Source organism: Neofelis nebulosa, chromosome 2 (assembly GCF_028018385.1).
Source record: "Neofelis nebulosa isolate mNeoNeb1 chromosome 2, mNeoNeb1.pri, whole genome shotgun sequence".
Classification (NCBI taxonomy): domain Eukaryota; kingdom Metazoa; phylum Chordata; class Mammalia; order Carnivora; family Felidae; genus Neofelis; species Neofelis nebulosa.
Window position 1 is genome coordinate 211,196,810 of NC_080783.1, and position 21,305 is coordinate 211,218,114.

The window sequence follows — 21,305 nt, forward strand, 5'->3', positions numbered from 1 at the left end:
AAGTCTGTGACTTCCGGGGCCTGGAGTGGGGCCTCCCAGGGCCCAGGCACTCAGGGCCAGACTGTCCTGGAAAAATAATCAAGGGTGACTTGGCAGTGGCTGAGGTCGTCGAGGGGGTGGGGGGAACCTCAGGAGAAGCTGTGCCAAGGTTGGGAGCCAGGGGTGGTGAGAGCCTGAGAAATGGGGCAGGTGTCACTGATGGGGGCCCATATTTTCTAGTCGCCGGGACAAGACTCTCCGGTGGCAGCTGCTACTTGGGTGAGGGCCACTAAGGGACCAGCTGGGGGGGGGGGCGGGGGCTGGCAGTGTTTCTCCTTAAAACCAGATGTAAGTACTGGGGGTTCAGAGGCGGTCTGGGGGCTCCTGCAGGGTTTTGGTGTTTGGTGATGGAGGCCGAGGGAATGGGGCCTGGGAGGGGATTGAGGAACTATCTCCCTTTCCCACTCTTGGGCCCTGAACCACTCCAGGCCTCTTCGCGCCTCAGCCTGTTCCCTCCGCTGGGGCTGGAGTGGGGGTCTTGTGCAGGCTGAGGCTTAGGGACACCCCTGGCGGAGTCCTGTTGGTGGAGGGTCCCGGTGTGGGACCGTTGGCTTGTGTCCTCCCATTTGGAGGGCTCGAGGCCCACATCCATCACCGGGTCAGCTGGAAGGCGAGGGCTCTAGAGGTTGAGTTTTAGCCCTTCCCTGTCAGGGTCCTCTCTGCCTTTCATCCTGAGACCCTCTGACTAGGACATTAGGGGTTCTGATGTTCATCCCTTGGGAAAGGAGTATCGAGGGGTAACGCTTAACCTGACATGCTGTGTTAATGATGGTGGCATTGTAGGCACTGGGTGGCATTCTCCAGGAAATACACTCCAAGGACGATGTCCTCCCCGTGCAGGGTCTGTGACAGAGCCCTGGCGGGCGGTGGGGGGGGAGGAGGGGGGATCGGAATGGCATCTTGGCTGCTGCAGTACCAGCTATGTCCACCTGGGGGCAGCGATGCCCAGCCTGATCGCACACTCCCACACCCCAAGTCAGGTAGCACCCCCTACCTGGAAACTGCGGGCCTGGGAGGACCCTAGAGACCCTAGGCCACCCTTGCACTGGACAGATGAGGAGACTGACACCCGGTGGGAGCCTGATCTGTCCAAAGCCACACAGGGAGCACCCCAGGTCTTTCCTCATCGCCTATCACCACAGCCTGTGTGTGTGTGTGTGTGTGTGTGTGTGTATGTCTTGGGGGTAGGGAGGCTTGAGGTGTCTCTGTGCGGGAGAATCTCGGGGGCTCTCGGGTGCATCCATCTAGGATCCTCAGAGTATTGGTGCCACTCCTGGTGCATGTCCTCCTCTGAATCCGCCCGGCAGGGTGGATGGATGCGGCCCCCCCAACTCCCCCAGCCTGTGTGCTTCTGGGAGAGTCTCTGGGAAATAAAACAGCACCCCCCCCCCATGGGCTGGTTGTGAGGATTAAATTAGCAAATATACATACATACATACATACATATATATATATATATATGAGCTATGGGGTTTAGAGCAGTCCCTGGTGATAGGGGGTGGGCGTCCCTCAACCTCCGTTAGGAAGACTCTCCTCCCTGGTTCCTGATGTGACATGGGGGCCACCTGAGCACGCACTGCCCCAGACCCAGGTGACTTGGTCCCCTTCCTTCCCTTCCCAGCCCCTCCCCTCTTCCACCAACCAACAAAAACCACACACACGTAAGAATATAGAATTTTATCTTATTTTAGTTAAAAAAAATAATTGTACCACCAAATGAAAAAGTAGCTTTCTTTGGGGGAAGGTGAGAAGGGAGGGAAAAAAACAAAAGCGAGAAGCCGAAGGAAAAGAACTTTTTATAGTCATCTGTATAAACACATCCGCTAAGGCAAACGCAATTCAGGACCAAGGCTGCCGCACTAGGGTCAGCACCTCCTAATTTCTGCAGATTCTAAGGCCAAAAAAATAAAACCTCTGCAAATCCAACAGGAGTTTTGTGGACTCTTGGGGGGCATTTTACTAAAATAAAGAGTTGTCATGTTTAAAAAGCAGTGACGTTGTCTTGACACACACCGAAAGTTGCATAACCGTGGCCTCGGTGGCCATTCACGTGTTTGGACTGGGTGACGGGCAGTTTCACGACACGGCAACGGACACACACACTCACACGCACGCACACACGGAAGTGAGCACACCGGGAGCTGCGCAGGACCGGGCTGGTGGCACAGGCTTGGCCGCAGCCCATCTGGGGATGGGCACAGGGAGGGCCGGGGTCCCCATGCTTCCTCAGGGGGTGGGGGTGACGGGACGGGTCCCATCGCTGGTGACAGGGCGGTGCACATCGCATGGGGAAGGATGGCGTGAAAGGGCCGAGCCAGGCCCCTGCTCCCCGCCGCCTGGTCCGTGCAAACCACTGAAAGCACTTCCTGGACGCCTCCCGGAGCACGGAGCCTGACACTAGTTTCCTTCCCAGTGAAGGGGACAATCCCTCCTCCTCACCCTGCTCTCTCCAGAGCCCCTGGGCCCCTCGGGCTGTTCCAGGGAGACGAGGGGGTGGCGTTTCTGCCCCCAGAGCCTTCCCTGCCCGCGATCCACCGCGTGGCCGGCAGAGTGTGGGCCCGTGAGGTAGATGGGCACAGCTGCCCCCTCACCCTGCCTGGCGGGGCCCCAGAGGGCCGGGGTCTCCGTGTGAGCACGGGGTGCCAGGGCCTGGGTCCCTTTGCCGAAAGAGAAGCGCCCTCCCCTCTGGCAGAGAGAGGAGGCCGGGGCTGGAGGAACGGCTGTCGGCTGTCGGGGGGCGGGAAGCCCTCGTTGTCTCTGATCAGCCCCTTGGGTCGTGCTCTGCTCCAGAGCGCCTCCCCGAGGTGCAGGGCCCCCGGGGGGCAGTGTGGCCTGGAGGCTAAGGGCAGGAGGCCTCTGGGAAGGGAGGAGGAGAGTGTGTGGAGGGCAGGCACCTGGGGCAGGGGGGACCCTAGGGCCAGGAGCTGGGCTCGGGGCCGCTGCGATGCTGGAGCAGGCAGAGGGACGGCCGGGGGGGGCGACAGACGCGCAGGAATCGCCGGGGAGGGCTGGGCCAGGCGAGGAGCCAGCACTGGTGTCGCGGCCTCGGGAACAGCGGGGGCGGGCGGGGGGGGGGGAGCGGGGGAGGCAGGGCCGCCTTGGACACCCCTCCGCTGGCTCCGTTCACAGACGCTTTAGGTTTTAAGTATGGTCCCTTCGGATGGAGCCGGGATGCAGGCCTGGCCTCCGGTCTGCCCGCCTCTGCGGGCCGGGCCGGGCGCCGGGGGCTGGGGGCCGGGGCCGAGCGGTCAGGCCGCAGCCCCTTGCTACTTGAAGGTGGACTGCAGCTCCTTGAAGGCTGCCTTCCGCTGCTTCATCGCCTCCGCCTGCTTCTTCCTTTCCTCCTGCTCTGCCTTGATCTCCTCCTCGAAGCGGCTGGACACGTTGATGGCCTGGACCTACAGCCGAGCGGGGACGAGGTGGGTCAGGCAGGGCGGGAGAGGGATCTGCCCCCAGGTGTCCCGCCGGCCCATGCCCGGCTCGCACCGGCTCTGGCCCTGGGCCTCAGTTTCTCCATTCAGAGCCTGCTGCCCGACCACTGGCCTCGTGGATTCACCGAGCGGGGTGGAAGCTCGAATGTACGTTCGGTGGCCACCGCCTAGCGTTAAGTCCCGCAAGGGGGGGGCTTTCGATGCTGCTCTTCGGGTTTCCCGTCCCGAGAAGCCCGGATGCGCACCTGTTCCCACTGACGATCCCTGAAATGGCCCATCAACCCCAGAAGCGCAGAGGGAGGTGGGAGGTGACCTTCAGAAGGAATGTTCTTAGCTAACATGGGAAGAGAGAGAAACTAGGAAAAGCAGGTGCCCGGGGGCGGAGAATCCAGGAGCCCTACTTGTTCTCTCCACCTGAGCATGTGCTGCACGGGGAGCCTGCTGTGCACGGGGACGGCCTCTGGGGCCCACACCCCCTCCAGGCCGGGGGAGGCCCGTGAGCTGGGCCTGCTCTGCTGTCTCCTGGGCCCAGCGTTCAAGGACAGGTCTGCCAGGGGCAGCACAGAGGGGTCCGTGTCCACTCTTCAAGAGTCTACGCCCTTCACCTGCCCGGGGGCCAGGGAGACAGAGGAGAAGCTGGCAGGGACCACAGCCCGGCCGGAAGGGGACAGAAGCCAGGAGTGCTGTGGGCCTCGCGCAGTCCAGCCCGGGCGTCAGTGCTCCGCTCCTCAGCGGGGACAGGAAGGACGAGCACTGACCCTCGTGCTAACTTGGGTCCCGTCACACCCCGGCCACCCCTCTCCTCGTGCCAGGGTCGGGGGACCCCCACCCCCTATCCCCCCGAGCCCCACACATCCTCTGGTTCCTCACCTTGGCCTCAAAGAAGCTCTTGGCCCCCTTGACGCCCTCGGTGGAGACATCGATCTCGGAGAGGCGGGCGAGCACGTGCAGCCCGCTGTCCTCCTGTAACTCCCCAGCCGCTGCCTTGCGGAAAATCAGGAGGAACTGCGGAAGGGAAAAGGCACGAGGTGTCAGGGAGGGGCATGGGGCCAGAGGTCTGGGCTCTCCCCCTCCATGCTCTGGGCCCCCCCATCTCTGGGCCTCAGCTTGCCCACCTGTACAGTGGGAGGCAAGGTGACACATCTCCCGCTCTCCCAGGATCTGGGGCTACTGCAGGCCTGTTTGCCCATGTTCACATCCCACGAACAGCCCCAAGCTACCCCGTACCATTGTCTCACTGCTCCTCAAACTAATCTGCTCAGAAGTTCCATTTACTAGGGGCGGCTGGGGGGCTCAGTCAGTTAAGCAGCTGACTCTTCATTTCGGCTCAGGTCATGATCTCAGGACTCATGAGTTCGAGACCCGCGTCGGGCTCTGCAGTGACAGGGCGGAGCCTGCTTGGGATTCTCTCTCTCTCTCCCTCTCTCTCTGCCCCTCCCCTGTGCTCTCTCTCAAAATAAATAAGTAAACTTAAAAAAAAAAAAAAAGCTCCACGCACTGAGTCCTGAAAGTATACGATTGTGACCATTTTACAGAATGAGGCAGACTCAGAGGCCAGGAAAAAACTTGCCCCCACATCTCAGCGGCAGAAAGTGACAAAAGAAGGTTCTGAACCCGTGTCCTGCCTCCATCACCTTGCACTGCCTGCACCTTCCTCCCTGGACTCGTCCTCCCACCACCGTTCTCTCGTCCTGCCTCCTCTATGCTTCTTGCCAGTTCTCCGAAGGAGGCCGCCCCTGTCCTTCGGCCTGGGCTGCCTGCGGTCCAGTGCTGCTGTTATCTGGCTGGGAGCCTCCATTGCCTCCTCCAGAGAACAGGCTTGCCCCTGACTCCTGTCCCAGAGTGAGAACCCAGTGAGATCCAGGGTGTGAAGTCACCCAGCGCAGAGCCTGGCCCCTCTCGGACCACAGTCGTGTCACTTCCTCCGTCTGTCCCCCTCTTCTCCTGAGTCACGGCACGCTGCCATTTCACTCCCTGGGAATCTCCCCCTCTGTGCTCCAGGGCCCTCGGAGCACAAGGCCTTTCTCTGGACTTCCAAAGCTGCACCCAGGGTCAGAAGTCACTCCATAATGCTTACTACATGAAGGAATGGATGTCCCTCCTTCTCACTTCAGGCACCTCAGGATCCCCACGGTGGCTGCTCTAGGATCCCCACCGGAGCGTCCCTCAGCCAACTATGAGCCATTCAACGGTCGAGCACAAGCCCCTCAGTCGTCCACATGGGGAGCAGACTTACCTCCCGGAAGCTGAGCTTGCTGTCAAAGTCCTCATCCACCTCCTTGATCATGTTTTTCAGGCCCAGGTGGGTCTGCGGAGCCCCGAGCTTCTCCATCATCAGCTTCAGCTCCATCAGGTCAATGAAGCCGTCCCGGCCGGCGTCGTACCTGTGGGAGGGGCGAGAGAGGCCAGGGACGTCCTGACACCTCAGACTTGACCGGTCAGAGCATCACAGGCTGGGCTGCAAGGAGCCTGTCATCCTATCCATTGCAGCTGGAATGGGCTCCGGATCTGTGGCTTCCGCTTGGTTATCTCTGATGACGAGGGACTCCCTACACGGCCCGCAGCCTCTTACGTGTCGAACACTGTGGCTGAAGCCGCAGCCTCCCTGCACTGAATGTGACGTGAACCAGCAGGGAGAAAGAATTCACGATTCCACGGGGTATGGACTGCGGGGGGGGGGGGGGGCGCGGGGGGGGGCTTTGACATTATCTCCAGGGTCAGCCTAGCACCTCTACCAGCGCTCAAGGGACATCTTGGCCCCATCTCTCCCCCACTCCTGCCCCAACTCAGGAGAGGCAGAAGGTACCACATGTCACAGGGCAGGGCCGGAGGTCACAGGAGGGAGGTCCACTTCTAGTTTTCTGGGAGGTGGCCTGGGGCGAGCTCAGGGAACAGTCTGTGCAGCGAGTGGTGGGGACATGGCTGGGTGGCTGGAAAGGGCTGGAACACTGATAAGGTGATAAAAGTGTGCCTGCACATTTCAGGTCTGTTTTCTTCCACCAAAGGTCCAGGAGACGCAGGGACAGTGTGTGTGTGTGTGTGTGTGTGTGTGTGTGTGTGTGTGTTGTCTAAACACCTCTCTTGACTGGCCTCCCTGTGGCAAGCGCCTGGGTCAGAGATGGCCTCCAGGCCCGGTCCCCTGGCCGGGGAGGTGCCTTGAGTGCAGAGTGTATCACAGCACGACGGATGTGGGCACTGTTTGCACAGCCTAGCCATGCCCTCTTATCAGGCTAACCAAACACTTGCCCGGACCGCCTCCTGGCGGGGGCTGGGAAGAGAGTGGTCTCAGGGCTAAAATGGGCCTTCTGAGCCTAGAGAAACCTTGTGTAGTCCCCAGGCCTCAAGCTGGCTGGGTGAGTGTTGGTGACGGTAGAGTGACATTGAGGGGCTGAGCCGCAGAAACCCGTGTCCTGGTCTGAGAGTTCCTACGTCCACACTTCATTTGTGTGCCTTCTTCAGGGCTCCCCAGTCCCCGTCCCCCAACTCTAGTTATATATAAGCTTCGCATGACCTTGAACAACTAGTAGAAACCGCTTTTTGACATCGGTCTTTGGGCCGGGAACTTTACTGTACTTAAGCCCGGTGAGAACCGTATTATATAAATGGAGGCTCAGAGAGGTTAAGTGACCTGCCCAAGGTCCCAGAGCAGTAAAGGAAAGGAGTGGAAGCCCAGCTCATAAACAGGCTCATAAAGCTGCACATTCGCTTCGTGCCCGGCCCGCTTCCGTGTGCCCTGGGGCTACACAGCAGGGTGTATGTGCAGGGGTATAAATAGTTCACACGAGTCAGTGGCTGGGAGCGACGCAGCACAGGGGAGGCTCTGGGGACCCTGCAGGGAACGCAGGTCCTGAGGCCTCTGTCCCCCGCCCTGCAGGGGTGGGAGGGGGTGCTGGAGCTGGGGGCAGATGGGCCGGAGGTCCCTGCGGGCGAGGCTGACGCGAGAGGATGTGGTAGAGGGCTGTGGGCCTCAGGAGGGTCAGGCAGGCCTACAGTCCCAGGCTCCAGTTCAAGCTGGAGGGGCCCTGCGGGGGGCGTGGCAGAGGCCCCTCTTCCCATCTTTGGAGTCGGGTGAGGGGCCACTGCCTGAAACCCCGTGACGTGCCGCGGACGGCGGCCTGGGGGCGGGGGTCAGTCTTTCCTGGGGCAAGACGCATGGGTGCTGCTGTTCAGGAGAACAAAACCCCACCGCTTTCTGGACAGCAGTGAAAAGTCAGCAATGACATGTCAGGGCTGGGGACAGACTGCCTGGGCTCTGGCAGACCTGCCTCTCGAGCCTCCGGCCAAGGCGTGATGGGGACTCTCTTGCAGGGGCACCGTGAGGACTGACCGAGCTCCTACGTGCCAAGCGCCCAGCACAGTGCCTGGCACGTGGAGCTGACTCCAGAAATGGCAGCCACCGTCACTATACTGGGATCCAGTTGCCTTTATTAAGCTCCTACTATGTGCGAGGCATTTCTTTACAGCTTCTGTGCTCAGCAGTCCTGGAGGGTCGGGATTACTTCTCCATGTGACTGACCAGGGAATGAGGATTGTAGGGGTGAGGGCACCGGCTCGGAAACCAGCTGGCCAGGGACTCACACCCCATCCCTGTGGTTCCCACACTCTTCTCCGCCGGCCCCCCTGCACCCCCTGAGCGCTGCCTTTAGTTACCGCTCACGTGTACGGATCTCTCCTGCAGCTGGGGGGTGGCTCAGTGTCAGAGGAAGTGCAGATAACGTGTCCGAACTTGGACAGAGACTTGGACTCTGTATTTCTTGGTTTCTGGCAGCTCCCAGGCCTGGCTGGGCTGTGGCTTGAACCACTGCCTGCATCAATCAAAGGTCAATCAATGACTGGGTCTGGGCTCTATCCCCGGCAGGCTCTGAGCCCCAAGGGGACAATGCAGGGGCTGGCCATATGCCAGCGGATCAATCACCAAGAGGAGGTGACAGAGGTCAGGTGCTAGGTGGGAGTTGCGTCCCCCGCAAGGAGGAGACACTGGGGGGAGGCTGTTACCATGAGGCTTGGAGGGAGCAGGCAGAGATCATGTGCCCTGGGCTCTGAGGTGGGTGGGCTTTGGGTCACTGGATCAAGCAGGTGCCAGGGTGAATGTGACTGAAGATGGCCTTGAAGGTTGTGTCCACATCAACTCTGCTGAGACTGACTGGGGTCCAAACCCCAGATCTGCCTCTTGGCTGGCTGGCTGACCCTGGTTAAATCACCTGACCCCGCCTCCCCCCCCCCCCCCCCCCCAATTTTCCCATTTATATCATGGAACTCAAAGGACCCAACTCAGGACAAAGGCACAGATTAAAAGAGACAACCCAAGTATATTCCTAGCACAGAGCCTGGCCCACGGTAAGCACTTAATTAGCACAGACGGTCAATAATGACTGTAATAATAATAGAAACATTGTTATTACTACCCACTTTTAGGATTAGAGATTAAATGAGACGACGAACACAAAATGCCTAGTACATAACAGGTGCTTAGAGCCTGCTAATTTTGTTGGAACAGTGGCCACTGAGAACTTTTTGTGTGCCAGATACTACATTAAGTGCTTTGCACACACAACATAAAAACGGTGCTGATAAGAATGAAAACGGCAAAGAAATACGAGGGCTTCTCCCTCGGGCGCCCGTCCTGATGGCGCATGGCTGTGACGAAATGCTTGCCGCAGACTGTTCTGGAGGCAGGGAGTGGGCAAGTTGGTCCGGGGCCGCCCCCAGCATCTCCCCCTCCTCTGAGGCTCCCACGACTCCCCCCACGAGGCCCGATTCCCAGACCCCACCACTTGGGGAGGTGGACAGACAGCAGGACAGCCGTTTGCTCCCTCGCCGGCTAGAGAGAGAGGGGGGGAGCCCCAGCCCTGGGTTACTCTGTCCTTCCTCTCACAGGAAGGAAGGGACAAGGGGAGGGGGCTGTTACTGTGCCACCAGCAGGTGGATGACTGGCAACACAGGAGACACCCCCTGGCTGGGGAGACCCTCTCATCCATCACTCTCTCCCTGAGCTGGAACTGAGGGTGCAGGTGGCTCAGAGGGATCAGGGCAAGAGAGGCAGCACAGCCTGGTCTATCTGCTTCATGATATGTGGGGGAAATTGGGGCCCAGAGTAGGCAGCAACCAGCCCAGGGTTCCACAGCGGGTGGACTGCAGGGTCCCCAAAGCCAAAGGCTTTCCTTCTTCCCGCCTGTCTGCGTCCTTCTCCTTCCTGGTCCCAGAGAGGGTCCCGAATTCTCAAGCTTGCAGGGCTGGGGGACGCGGGGTTGAGAGCCCGGCCTGGGGCCTGCCTGGGAGGGCCAATTCTATTGGTCAGGACTGGCAACAAAGCTCGCGGGCTGGGAGCTCAGCACTTTTCTGCAGCACCGGAGGGAGGCTGCGGGCCCTGGCACCGTGCCCACATTCCTACCCGCCTCCCCCTGAATAGTTCTCGGCAGGCAGGGCTCGGCAGCTGCCGCCCCGGATGCTGGTGACAAAATCCCTCCCATCTACCCTCGAGAGCGAGAGCGGAGTAGACGGCCACCGCCCAGACAGACTTTGCCTCGTTGCACCCTTGCACGGAGCAGGTCCCGCCCGGCCGGCTGCTCCTCCGGGCTTGGCTCTGATATCCAGGAGTTATGGCAGCGGGCAGCCGCTGGCTCTTACAGTGTGCGTCCCTGCTTCCTAACAATATTATCCTTAGTGGCTACTCTTTGCTGAGCACTTACTAAGCGCCAGGCACAACGCCAAGTGTTCCGTATCAGACCCTCACAAGAACCCTGCGAAGCTGGCATGACTATCCCCCCATTACAGACGAGGAGACAGAGGCTCAGGGAGGAAGCCACTTGGCCAAAGCCCTGGTTGACAAGGACACAGCTGGGATCCGAACCCCGATCTGACGAAACACACATGCTTTTAGCTGCCATGTTATGTCCCGATGCTCACACACCCTGTACTAGAGAATCTCGGGCTGGGAGGGATACTGGAGGTGACTCATTCAGCCGTTCGTGAAGGTCAGATTCCTAACGCGGTTTTCCTGCTCGGGTCTTGGAATATCTCTGGGCACAGGAAGCTCCCTACTTCACTCATGGTAGCCCATATTGGCTCTGGAACGGTCTATCGGAAGGTGGTTCCTCCCACACGAGCCTCCCCACCCACCAGCTGTGCTGCGCAGTCTGATGGCAGAATGAGGGGGAAGGTGGGAGCACAGGAGACCCCAATTTTGTCCCTTTGCTTCCTATCCCAGGCCTTTGTGGGTGGCTCCTCGGCCCACGGGGGTCCCCAGGAGGACAATCAGCTGGGGAGGGTGGTGTCTGTGGGCCAACGATCCCCCAGGCCCACCTGGCTTTGGTCTCGGCATTCACAGGCCTGGTCCACCCCCAGTGGCTCCTAGGCCTCTACACACTTTGCCCTATGAAGTGGGAAGACAGGTCCCTTGGGGCAGGCAAGTCCTGGACAACAGAAAAACTCTGGCTTTGCTCGCTGTCACAGCCAGCGGGCCCTGCCCACCTCCCTCTGCAGGTGGCCACCCACATGCTCGATGATCGCTGCTCGGCCCTGCCCGTGGGGTCCTGCGTGCCCCTGCCCCCAGACTGCCTGACTCATGAGGGGAAAGCCCAGCCACTCACCACTTCCTCCAGCCCTATCTACAGAATTGGACACTCGATCTGTTGCCATGTCGGCCAAGGAGAGGGTGTGAGGGTGTGAGGGTGTGTACGTGCGTGTGGACGAGTGCACGAATGCTGCTCATGGCTCTCCCGTAGCTTTTTAGTGGACCAGGCAGGGGCCCCCCAGGCTGACGGCCATCTGCTGGGGGCTCTCGGGGCTTGGGACCTGCTAACCTTGGGTTCAACCACAGCACGCTGAGCCCCATCTCCCCGGGCTTGTAACGTCAGCGGTGGGTGTCCTGCCAATAATTCCTGCACTGCCTCCTTCCTGCCGGCTCTTAACGCTTATTGTTACATCAGCGATTGCACCGAACATTCACTGAGCGTCTAACACAGGCTCGTGTTTATTATTTAACTTCCTCCTTCCCTTAACTGCTCAGACTTGCCTTCCCTGTAGGAAAACCTTAGGCCAGTGGCAGAAGTCACCTGTGGGCGGCCTGGCGCTTCTTACACTCGAGCGTTAGGACGCAGATTCTGATCGGGTAGACCCGGGGCGGAACCTGGGCAAGCACACTTCTAACGAGCTGCCCTTTCCAGGTCCCATGGGAGCGAGGGACTTGGGAGTCGGACAGACCCGAGTTCACACGCTGTCCCCACTCCTTACTAGCTGTGTGACTCTGGACGGGCCACGCACGGAACCTCTGTGGGACCCAGGCTTCTCGTTTGTGACAATAGTAGGTAGTTTGTGAAAACAGTAGGTAGGATCTCACCGGCCGTCATAAAAGGACTAAACAAGAGGCAAAATGCCCAGGAGGGAGGGGGCCGACAGTGGCCACGGTCTTAGTCACATGAGGGTCTCCACAAGGCTCTAGCTGCCCCCTTCTGGCATGGGACTCTGGCTTCTCTGCAGTCCTTGAAAAGCGGAAGTCAGCCAAGGAGAGGGCTGCTCGGCAGTCAGAGGGAACTCGGCTGCCAGGAGGGAGTGGGGACTGTCCCTGCTGAGGTCTCAGAGCGACTTGGCCTCCCTCCGGCTGGCCTGGCTTTGCTAAAGGGCCTCCCCTGAGGCAGCAGGGCCTGGTGCCTCACTGCTGAAGCCAGGCCTTGGACCCAGAGGGTACAGACGGACGGACAGACAGGAGAAGGCAGTCAGGAAGGTGCAAACCAAAGGGGAACCAAAAGTCCCCAGGCGGGGGAGGGGAGCAGTGACTCAGAAGCGGAAGGGAAGTAGGAACAGCACAGGGTGAGCACCAAGTTCAAGAAATCCTCCCTCCCCAGGGGTGGGGCATCTTCCCAGAAAGACGGGCTCCTGGCTGCTACAGGTGGAAGGACCTAACCTCTGTACCCACCCTCCCCCCGCAGAGGCCCTGAGAGCCCCCTCCAGCTCCCATCCATACACACAGCCCTCTTTTGGTCTCTGGGGCTCCCCGCAGGCAGACCTGCTTCCAGTCCTGCCCCTGCCACTTATTATTACCTTGGATAAGTGACTCAACCTTCTTGAGCCTCAGTTTCCTCACCTGGCAAATGGGGATAACGATACTAGCCACCTCACTGTGTTGTCGTTCAGATTCAATTCAATCCCTGAAATATACACACAGGCTCCTCTGGGAACAACTGGACCCGGTGTCTCCATTTAATGAGGAGAGGGCGTGGAGGCAGGGGGCTGGCTGCGGAGAGGGCATCACCATGGCATCTCTCATGAGAGCGTTTGGTCCTCATGGTAGGAATAAATGGAAACTTCAATTTCTAGCCCCCGGGGCCCATCCTCTCCACTACCGTCGTTCATGAGACTAAGCTTCCTGACGGCAGGAACTTTATTCTTCCCTGGATTGTCTAGAACTTAATACAAGCAGAAACTTCATATAAGACGTGTTTGATGAATGCTCAGACGAAGGGCTTTTATGTTTTTCCACAGCATCTATGTTTTTAACAGCCCACAGGCGGGACATGATGGTGGACTCTTTACAAAGAGTCAGGACTTTTTAAGCTGCATCCTCTGAACTTTACCAGGTAGGGTCCCTAGCCCAGGGGGAAACTGAGGCTGAGAAGCTGAGCACCCTTTGCCCCGAGCCACGCAGCTGCACAGATGGGCGCTGGAGTCCCAGTTCTGAATCCCTCCAGAGTGTCGTTTGCTCTCTCCTTTTTCTCTGCCACCTGCCTTCCACGTAATTAAGTGATAATGAATTCATTTCCCTACTTTTTGTTATTTATGAAAGCCGCACGTAGCTGTCGATCAGAGCGTCTGTTCAGCAAGAGAAAAGGCAGGGGGTCTCATGCCGGGTCCCCATCACTCCGGCCCACAGCGTGAGGTTGTCGGTGGCCCGGGAGCTCTACGTGGGGTAAGTGGAGGCAGCCGACAGCTTTTGTGCAGCGACTTCCACACCTGCACAGACAACCACCGCCAGGGCTGGGGGTGCAGGTGACAGGAACAGTACTTACTTTGTGCCAAGCACCGGGTGAAGGACTTCACAACTGCCCTGGGAGGTGGGTGCCAGTACTCTCCCTGTTTTTAGGGTGACGGACGGAGGCCCGGAAGGTTTAGGTGCCTTGTCCCAGGCCCACAGCTGGGATTCAAACCCAGGACCACAGACCCCGAAGGCCCTGCTCTGAACGACTGTGCCTCATACTATCTTTCAGGAAGGACACCGGGGGACGTGCTGTGAGGCACAGGGTCTGAGGGGACATGTGGAGGAGGAGCAAATGGAGAAGAGGGGAGGCAGAGGCGTCCAGAAGGAGAGGGAAGCCTGCCTCTCTGACTCAAGGAGGGGTCATGAGACACAGCGTCTGGGGACGAGGCTGGCCAAGCAGGGAACTAGGGCATCTTCCTCAGATTCCACAGCAGGTTCAGAATTACATGGCTGCCTCCCTCTTGGGCAGGTCTTGACTCACGAAACCCCACAGAGCCTTGTGCAGGCTGCTGCTGGCCCAGAGGTGGGCCCCCTTGAGGCTCTGTGGGGTCATACCATTCCCTCTTTGGCTGGAAGGTTCCAGAAACAGCCCTGGATGGATGGGCAGAGACAGAGGTGGGGAGAGGGGTTAGAGGTGCTGAGGCAGCCTGAGGCCGCCTGGGGAGGGAGGACTGAACATCCAGGCTCCACGGACGCGGGGACCTCCACGAGCTGGGCACCAGGCCAGCCCTCTACAGGCATCACCTCCTCGCAGCCCCGACCGAGAAGCAGGGACCATCATCCTTAGTGTATAGACCAGGGTGCTCTGGTTCAGCCACTGAAAACTTCCCTGTGATCCCAAGCGAACCACCACACCTTTCTGGGTCTCAGTTTCCTTTTCTGTAAAGTGGGGGGAAAGGCTGGAGTCCACCCTCGAGGTGTCTCTCCCAGCAGGCACCTGCACAGCTGGGTCGTGAGGTCAGAGGCGGACTGCCTCCCTCAATCTCCTTGACTCTCCTTCTGTCTCCCTCCTCAGGAAGTATCCAGCTAATAAGTGGATGAACCGGAAGGCCCTGGGAGGCAGTCTGTCATCCAGAAGGGTTCAGGACCTCTCAGAAAGAAGGAGGTCATTGCTGAGTACAGCCTGCTCCTTTTACAGATGGGAAGACTCGCGCCCAGTGAGGGCAGAGCCAGGAGGACTCAAGACCAGGCTTTCTAGCTCCTGCCTCCTCAGGAAGGCCAGCCCCCGGTTCCTTATGACCTATCTCTTGCCCTCAGCTCTGGTGAATAGCTTCCAGGAGGGCGGGGCAACCCTCCTCCCTGCCAGGGAGCTAGAGACCAGGGTGGAAGTCTCTCAGCAGGTTCCTGTTTGGACCCAGGAGGCTGCAGCCCCACCAGGACAGCAGAAGCAGAACAGGGGTTTTGTCCTTCCCGACAGCCTGTGTGTCGGCTGTTCCCGGCCGGGACTCAGCTGGGCTCAGCTGGGCTCGGCTGGCTGGCACAGAGAAGCCTTGTTTCCTTGAATACAAAACCGGCAGCTTTCTCTCTCCCCGCCAGGGCCCCCCCACCACTGCGGGCGGCACTTCCTTCCCTAGAAGGGCAGCTCCCTGGCCCCTTCCTGCCCCCTACACCGGCGGTCAGTCGTGCCAAGAGCTGGTTTGCAGGGGTGTTGGGAGGGCTTAAGTTCCCCCCTAACTTCATCAACATCAACCTTGTCAAACTAACACCCAAAAGCAGCCTCTCTAGCAAGTGAGTTTGCCTGCAAATGCAGCTTCAAGGCCATTGCTCTGGTCATGCGCCCTTCTGATCAAGCCGCAGCCTCCCAAGTCCCAGATCATTTTGGGGGTGCATGGGTTCTCCCAAACAGCTCCGTCCTTTTTTTTTTTTTTTTTTTTTTTTCTGGCGGGGTGTAGGAATGCTGTGGAAGCCCAAGAGGAGGAGGATTCTGGGAGAGAGAGAGACACGGGACGGTGGTGGGTCCACAAGGTGGAAAATCAGCCACGCACATGGAAGGGGGTGTTGGCGAAGTGCATTTTCCCACACGGAAGCAGATGTTTGTGATGGAAAACCCAGAAGGAGGAACGTGGTTTTTAGAGTCATAGACCTGAGTTCAGATCCTGGCTCCATCATTTTCTAGCTGTGTGGTCTCGGCAAGTTATTTAACTCTTCCGTGCCCAGACTGCTCAGCTGTGCCACGGTGGTGATAGTTCTAGTCGTGGGGATGCTGGGTGGAATCGAGGAGTTAGTACCTAGCCACTATTGACGCAGGGATCATGGCTGCATTTAAACGATCCCCCCCCCCCCCCCCGCCCCGCCCCGAACTCCCTGCCCCCAAGGCAGGGGGCAGGCTCAACAGGGAAATTCCAGACAGTGAAGCTATCTATACCTAGCCCTGGGCTCAAGGAGCTTTCTATCAGTTTGGGTTGGAATCTTGGAAATCCTGCTCTCCAGATGGTGCCAGTCTTTGGCGGGGAAGAAACTTTAGAAGAACTCCCGACAAAGACCCTGGAGTCAAAGAAGCAGGCTCCTCAGGGCCCGGAGGAGGGTTAAGGACTCAGTCCCCCGCCCCAGGCTGACCCTTGGAGAAGTATGCGGCTCCCAGCCATCCAGGTCTGGGAAACAAAGCCCTCTTCCCCTGTGTTGGGGCCAAAGGCAGAAGCAGCAGCATCGAGAAGTGGGAAAGAGCCTTTCTCAAGCTGTAGGGGTTGCAAAACACCCTGTTCCTGGGCTTCCTGCTTGGGCGCACAGCCCCATCCTGCCCTGCCAAGGTGTGCCAGCACCTCTCCACTCCAGACCATACCCTGGGCTGTTCCCCCACCAGAAAAGGGGCTGGGCAACAACAGGTGGGGAAGGGTACCAAAGGGAAGGGGGCTGAGTGCTTTCACAACACTCTACCACTAGCGCCCCCCCTGCCTCCCCCCCCCCCCACTGTGGTTGTGAAGAGGTTGACTGTCCGTCTCAGTCCCAACTGGATGTTCTCAAGGATGGACCAGAAGGGGACCATTTAGTCCCTTCAGAGAGGTTTTAAGTGTTTTTTTTGGGGGGGGGTGGGGTGGGGAGGGCTGAGCCACAGGCCTGGGGGTGCCTGTCCAATCTGCTAAGGGCACAATGTGTGGAATTAGAGGAAAAGGGAGGGGTGAGAACAACCAGGCAAATTAGATACGGAGGTATGGGGTGTCGGAACCCCATGAAGGACGGAAGAGGGAACATAGTGGGGGAAGGGGGGAGAGATGGGGGCTTCTGACAGATTGGGGGGGGCAGTGACTGCAAAGCTGCTGGGGAGGGCTTAGGGCAAGAGGAGGGAGGGACAGTGTGTGGAGGGAGGAGGGAACCCAGCCCTGAAGGGAGGATGGGAAGGGGTGGTGCATACCTGCAGAGTGGGGGGCAGGGATGGAGGGGTCTCTCCCTGGGGAGACCACCCGAGGGTCAAGGACAGGGGCCCTGGATAGCAGGGTGGATGGGGTTGGGGTGAGAAGGTCTGAAGGGTCTTTGATGACAGTTTGCTAGCAGATGCTGAATAATTGGAGGGGAAGGGGGGGGGGTGTCCCTGCCCAGAACCTATGTTGAGGGGCATCTGAGATAAGCAGAGGAAATGAAAGGACCCCGATGAAAACAATGTGTATGGCAAGGGGTGAAGGGACCGGTAACGTTTGTTGGGGCGCTGGAGGGTGTGTAGAGGGGGGTGTTTTTGACCAGGGGGTGGGGGTGGGGAATTCGAGTCGCTAGGGAGAGGGAAAGGGGGGCCACGGGGTCTTCAAATCGCAGTGTGCGCGGGTGTCTGGAGAGAAGCTTCACTAACTGGGCAGGGGTCCTAGGCCAGAGACCCAGAGTCTTCGGACTCATGTGTACGGTGGTAGTGGGGGGCTCGAGGGGACTCGGGATTACCCAGAAGAGCCGCACGGTCCCCACACCGAGTGCGCGCGTCAGGTGTACTGGGGACCGCGTCACCATGAGGAGGGGGTCGCGTGCCAGGGCCTGGGGGTCGCCAGACTCACACGCGCGGTGGGGAGGAGGTCCTGAAGCCTCGTGATTAAATGAAAGGGGCCGCGGGGTCGCCACCCCTGCTGTGTCGGGGTTCGGGGGCGCAGAGCTGGCGGCAGGGGGTCCCGCGCGGCGCGGGGTTCGGGGGTCTGGGGCCCAAGGCCGGCGCGCGGGGTGGGTGGGTAGGGGGCCGGGTCGGGCGGGCACTCACTGCTTGAACATCTTCTCCATGTCCTTGATCTGCTTCCTGGAGAACTCCTTGAACTCGGTGTAGGGGTTGAAGACGCGGCGGCTGGGCGACTGGGGCTCGCCGATGCCCTGGTTGAGGTCGGCGCGCCGCAGTAGCTTGGCGCTCAGCTCGCCGTCCGCGCTGCCCAGCGCCTCGGCCGCCTCGTCGGGCGCCCCGGCCGCCGCCGCCGCCGCCGCCCCGTTCAGCCCGGGCTGCTCCGGGGCCTCGGCGCCGCCCTCGCCCTCCATCTGCAGCCGCCGGCTCAGCTTGCTGGCCAGCTCGTCCGTGGCCATGGTGGCCCGCTCGGCGTCCGCCTGGGCCCGGCCCCTGCTCGCCGCGCGCCCGCACCGCCTCTGGCCGCGCTCTTCCTCTTCCTGACACTCCCCGGCGCCAGGCGCCGCCCCCGGGGGTGGGACTTAGGCCCCGCGCGGGGCCCGCCCGCTCCCCGCCCCCGCGCCCGCGCCCGGCCCTGCGCCGCCCGCGTGCGCCGGGGCCCACCGCCTGGGCTCGAGGGCGCGGGGCGGAGCGGGCCCCGCGCCCCCGCTGCCCCACCGTCGGGGTTGGGGCCCCCGTAAAACTCCACGCCCCCCCCCCCCCCTTCCCCACCTCGCTGTGGCCGCTGAGCAGCGGAGGTCGTGCTGGGGGCCGGGGACCGAGGCGGGAAGGACGGGGATCCATCCCCTCAATTTGGGTATGGGTCAGGGCCTCGGAGGGACGCCGCCCCCAACCCCTTCTCCGGAATCCCCACGCCGTGAAGTCGTAGTCCCGAGTCTCTGACACCCCGTCGGTCGCCATGGAGACGACTCGCTGTTAAACACCGGCGTTCTCAGTGAGGGTTGCAGGGGTATGAAGGTGGATCCGGTGAGCGGGAACCCCCGTTTAGATCTAACTGCGGCTAGAGCTGCAGGAGCTTCTGGAAAGGGCTGGACCAGCAGTTTCGAGGGAGACTGGGGCCGGGCCTCAGCCCCGAACGGTTCTCGAAGACAGAGGGAGAGCTAAAGCGGGGAAGGGGCTGGTCCTCACCCCTGGGCCGGCACATCCCATGGATGACTTGGCAGAATAGAGCTGCTGAGCCCCGGTCGTCCCCTGGGGACTCTGCTTTAGGGGAACTGGCAGGGACTCTGGATCCTGCCAGTTCGGTGAGGGCCCCAGCGGAGAGATACCCTCTCCAAGGCTCCATGGGATACGCCTTCGGGAAGAAGCCTGAGAGGATCTCTCTCTGTGGCCTCGTGTGTCACCTTAAAACTGCGAAGCTGTGGGGGAAGGGGGCGGGGGAGGGCTGGTTAATACTGCAGATTCCCAGGCCCCAGTCCAGACAGATCTCTGCATGGGGCTCAGAAACCTGCATTTTAACAAGCACCCAGGGGAGTTCTGCCCACTGAAGTTTGAGAATCTCCAATGGAGAAGGAGGACTGTGTTTGGGGCTTATTCTCTAAAACACTGGGACAATGCTGAGGATCCCTATGCAGAAACTGCTCCCACCAGTTCGTGCAGAGAAAAGATGGATGCAGGGCTTAAAAACCCATGCTCTGGAGGCAGAGAGCACTTGAGAATGTAAAGCCAGCAAGCTGTTCCAGACTGATTTGCACAGAACAGACCCTCATTGGTATTTGTGGGTTTGCCATAGTTCAAGAATATTGCTGAATTAATTTAAAAAGCATTTAAAGAGAACAAAGTTGAGAAAAACACTTTAGGGTTCAGAAAATATGATGTTTTCATTCACTTATTTTTGAGGTTTGTTTGAGTCTCATGAAGATGCTCAGCTTAAATGGCATTTTTATTGTTTTGAGCTCAGAATCAAGTTTCTGTTGGAGTTGGGCAGTTTACTTCAGCTACTTGGAAAAGGCAGGTTTCTATATCACCAGTATGGGGCCTTGAAGTAAAAGAAGTAAAATAGTTAAAAAAAATTTTTTTTTAATGTTTATTTATTCGTGGGGGTGGGGCGGGCAGAGAGAGAGAATCTCAAGCAGGCTCTGTGCTGTCAGTGCAGAGCCTGATACTGGGCTCAAACCCACGAACCACAAGATCATGACCTGAGTCGAAGTTAAGAGTTGGATGCTTAACGAACTGAGCCACCCAGGCGCCCCTAAAATAGTGTGTTACTTATCGAATGCAAAAGACTAAGGGATGGGATGTGGATCGAAACTCTAAAAATTCTGTCTTCCGATGCTCTGGTTTGCCAGATTCTTAGTCTTTCTCACCAAGCAGCTGATGACTTTTAAAGATCTGGTGAACCTCATCTTGCCCCGATCTATGATTTATAATGTGTCTGCATGAAATAGGGCTGCCTTCATTATGCTATGTTTTGCATGTACTTGATGTGGGAGCCAACTTTTATTTTTTTGATTTAAAAAAAAATTTTTTTTTTTAACGTTTTATTTATTTTTGAGACAGGGAGAGACAGAGCATGAACAGGGGAGGGTCAGAGAGAGGGAGACACAGAATCTGAAACAGGCTCCAGGCTCTGAGCTGTCAGCACAGAGCCTGATGTGGGGCTCGAACTCACGGACCGTGAGATCATGACCTGAGCCGAAGTCGGCCACTTAACCGACTGAGCCACCCAGACGCCCCTGGAGCCAACTTTTAATAGTGACGAGACTATGTGGGGGTTTGCCTTCTTGAAAAACAACTCACATATATGTGAAAGCCAGATATGGTTTTGGTTTGAATTATTTGGGTGGGCTGTGGGTGTTAAACTCCCCGGTCACTTACCCTTTGGGTTTATGTGGACACAGCCCTCAGAAGGCTGGCCAATCTCCATGATGCCGTGGGGGAATTCTTGGTCATTACCTATTGTGTCCTGTAAAAGGAGAGAGAGGATCGCCCAGGCCTGCTGCTCTTATCCTCAGGCAGAGCTCAGAAAATGTTGCCCAGATGGGTGAGCCCTTTTCACACCTCTTGTGTTGATTTTCTCGAGGGTTCTCAGGGTTTTAGGCAGGATGAGAACTCAGTTCCCTGCCTCATTTCTGAGGCCCTGGGCCTGGGCCCTGCTGCTAGACACATCTATTGATCTGCCAACATCTGAGATGCATGCTGGGGGCTGCATTTTCCTTGAACTTTTTCCTTCTGAGGCCACTCATCTTGAGGAATGGCACCTTTGCAGAAATGAAAATAGTGGAGGAGGAGCGGCGGGGACTGCCCATGAGCAGTGACTGTAGAACTTCCAGCCTGTTCGTTAGGGGGAATCGTTTCTGAATGACCCTGAGGGCTGTGCCCCCAAGCATGGATTTGGGCAGAGAGAAACGATCTGGACTGGCTACACATTACAGCATTTGGTCATGTGGAAAGAATGAATCTTCAGGAAAAAAATCACACCCTCCGCAAAGGATTTTTACAGAGGCAGGGGTGAGCCAGAGCCAATTCTGACAATATTCCAGCGGGAAGGGAGCTCGGCGGACTTAGTCATCATTGACTTATGTTTCTCTTCTTCCTCCCACATCTACTTGTGTAACTGTCTTTCGGGGAGGGGCGAAGTAATATTAAGAAAACAACAGCACTTCTGTGAAGAAGAGGGGGGAGGGATAGGGAGGGGTTGGGAGGAGCTCTTGCGATTTGGGGGCAGATGGAGTGGACAGTGAGGGGCATTCCAGAGCCTTACAGAACTGGGTGGTCCCCGCAGCCTGAGTTGCTAGAAAGGGATTAGAGAGGCCGACGGAGATATCGTTGGCTCATA

At 58.7% G+C, this 21,305-nt stretch overlaps 1 protein-coding gene across 1 annotated transcript; it reads right to left on the reverse strand.

Moving 5' to 3' along the window:
- Positions 1 to 1,709: 1,709 nt before the first annotated feature.
- On the reverse strand, positions 1,710 to 18,005 carry EFHD2 (EF-hand domain family member D2). The gene is made up of 4 exons (XM_058718992.1): positions 17,615 to 18,005; positions 5,707 to 5,854; positions 4,341 to 4,475; positions 1,710 to 3,437 (listed from the first exon to the last, which is right to left on the reverse strand). The coding sequence occupies exons 1-4, from the start codon at positions 17,923 to 17,925 to the stop codon at positions 3,306 to 3,308; spliced, it is 726 nt and encodes a 241-aa protein (XP_058574975.1). The 5' UTR covers positions 17,926 to 18,005; the 3' UTR covers positions 1,710 to 3,305.
- Positions 18,006 to 21,305: the final 3,300 nt, after the last annotated feature.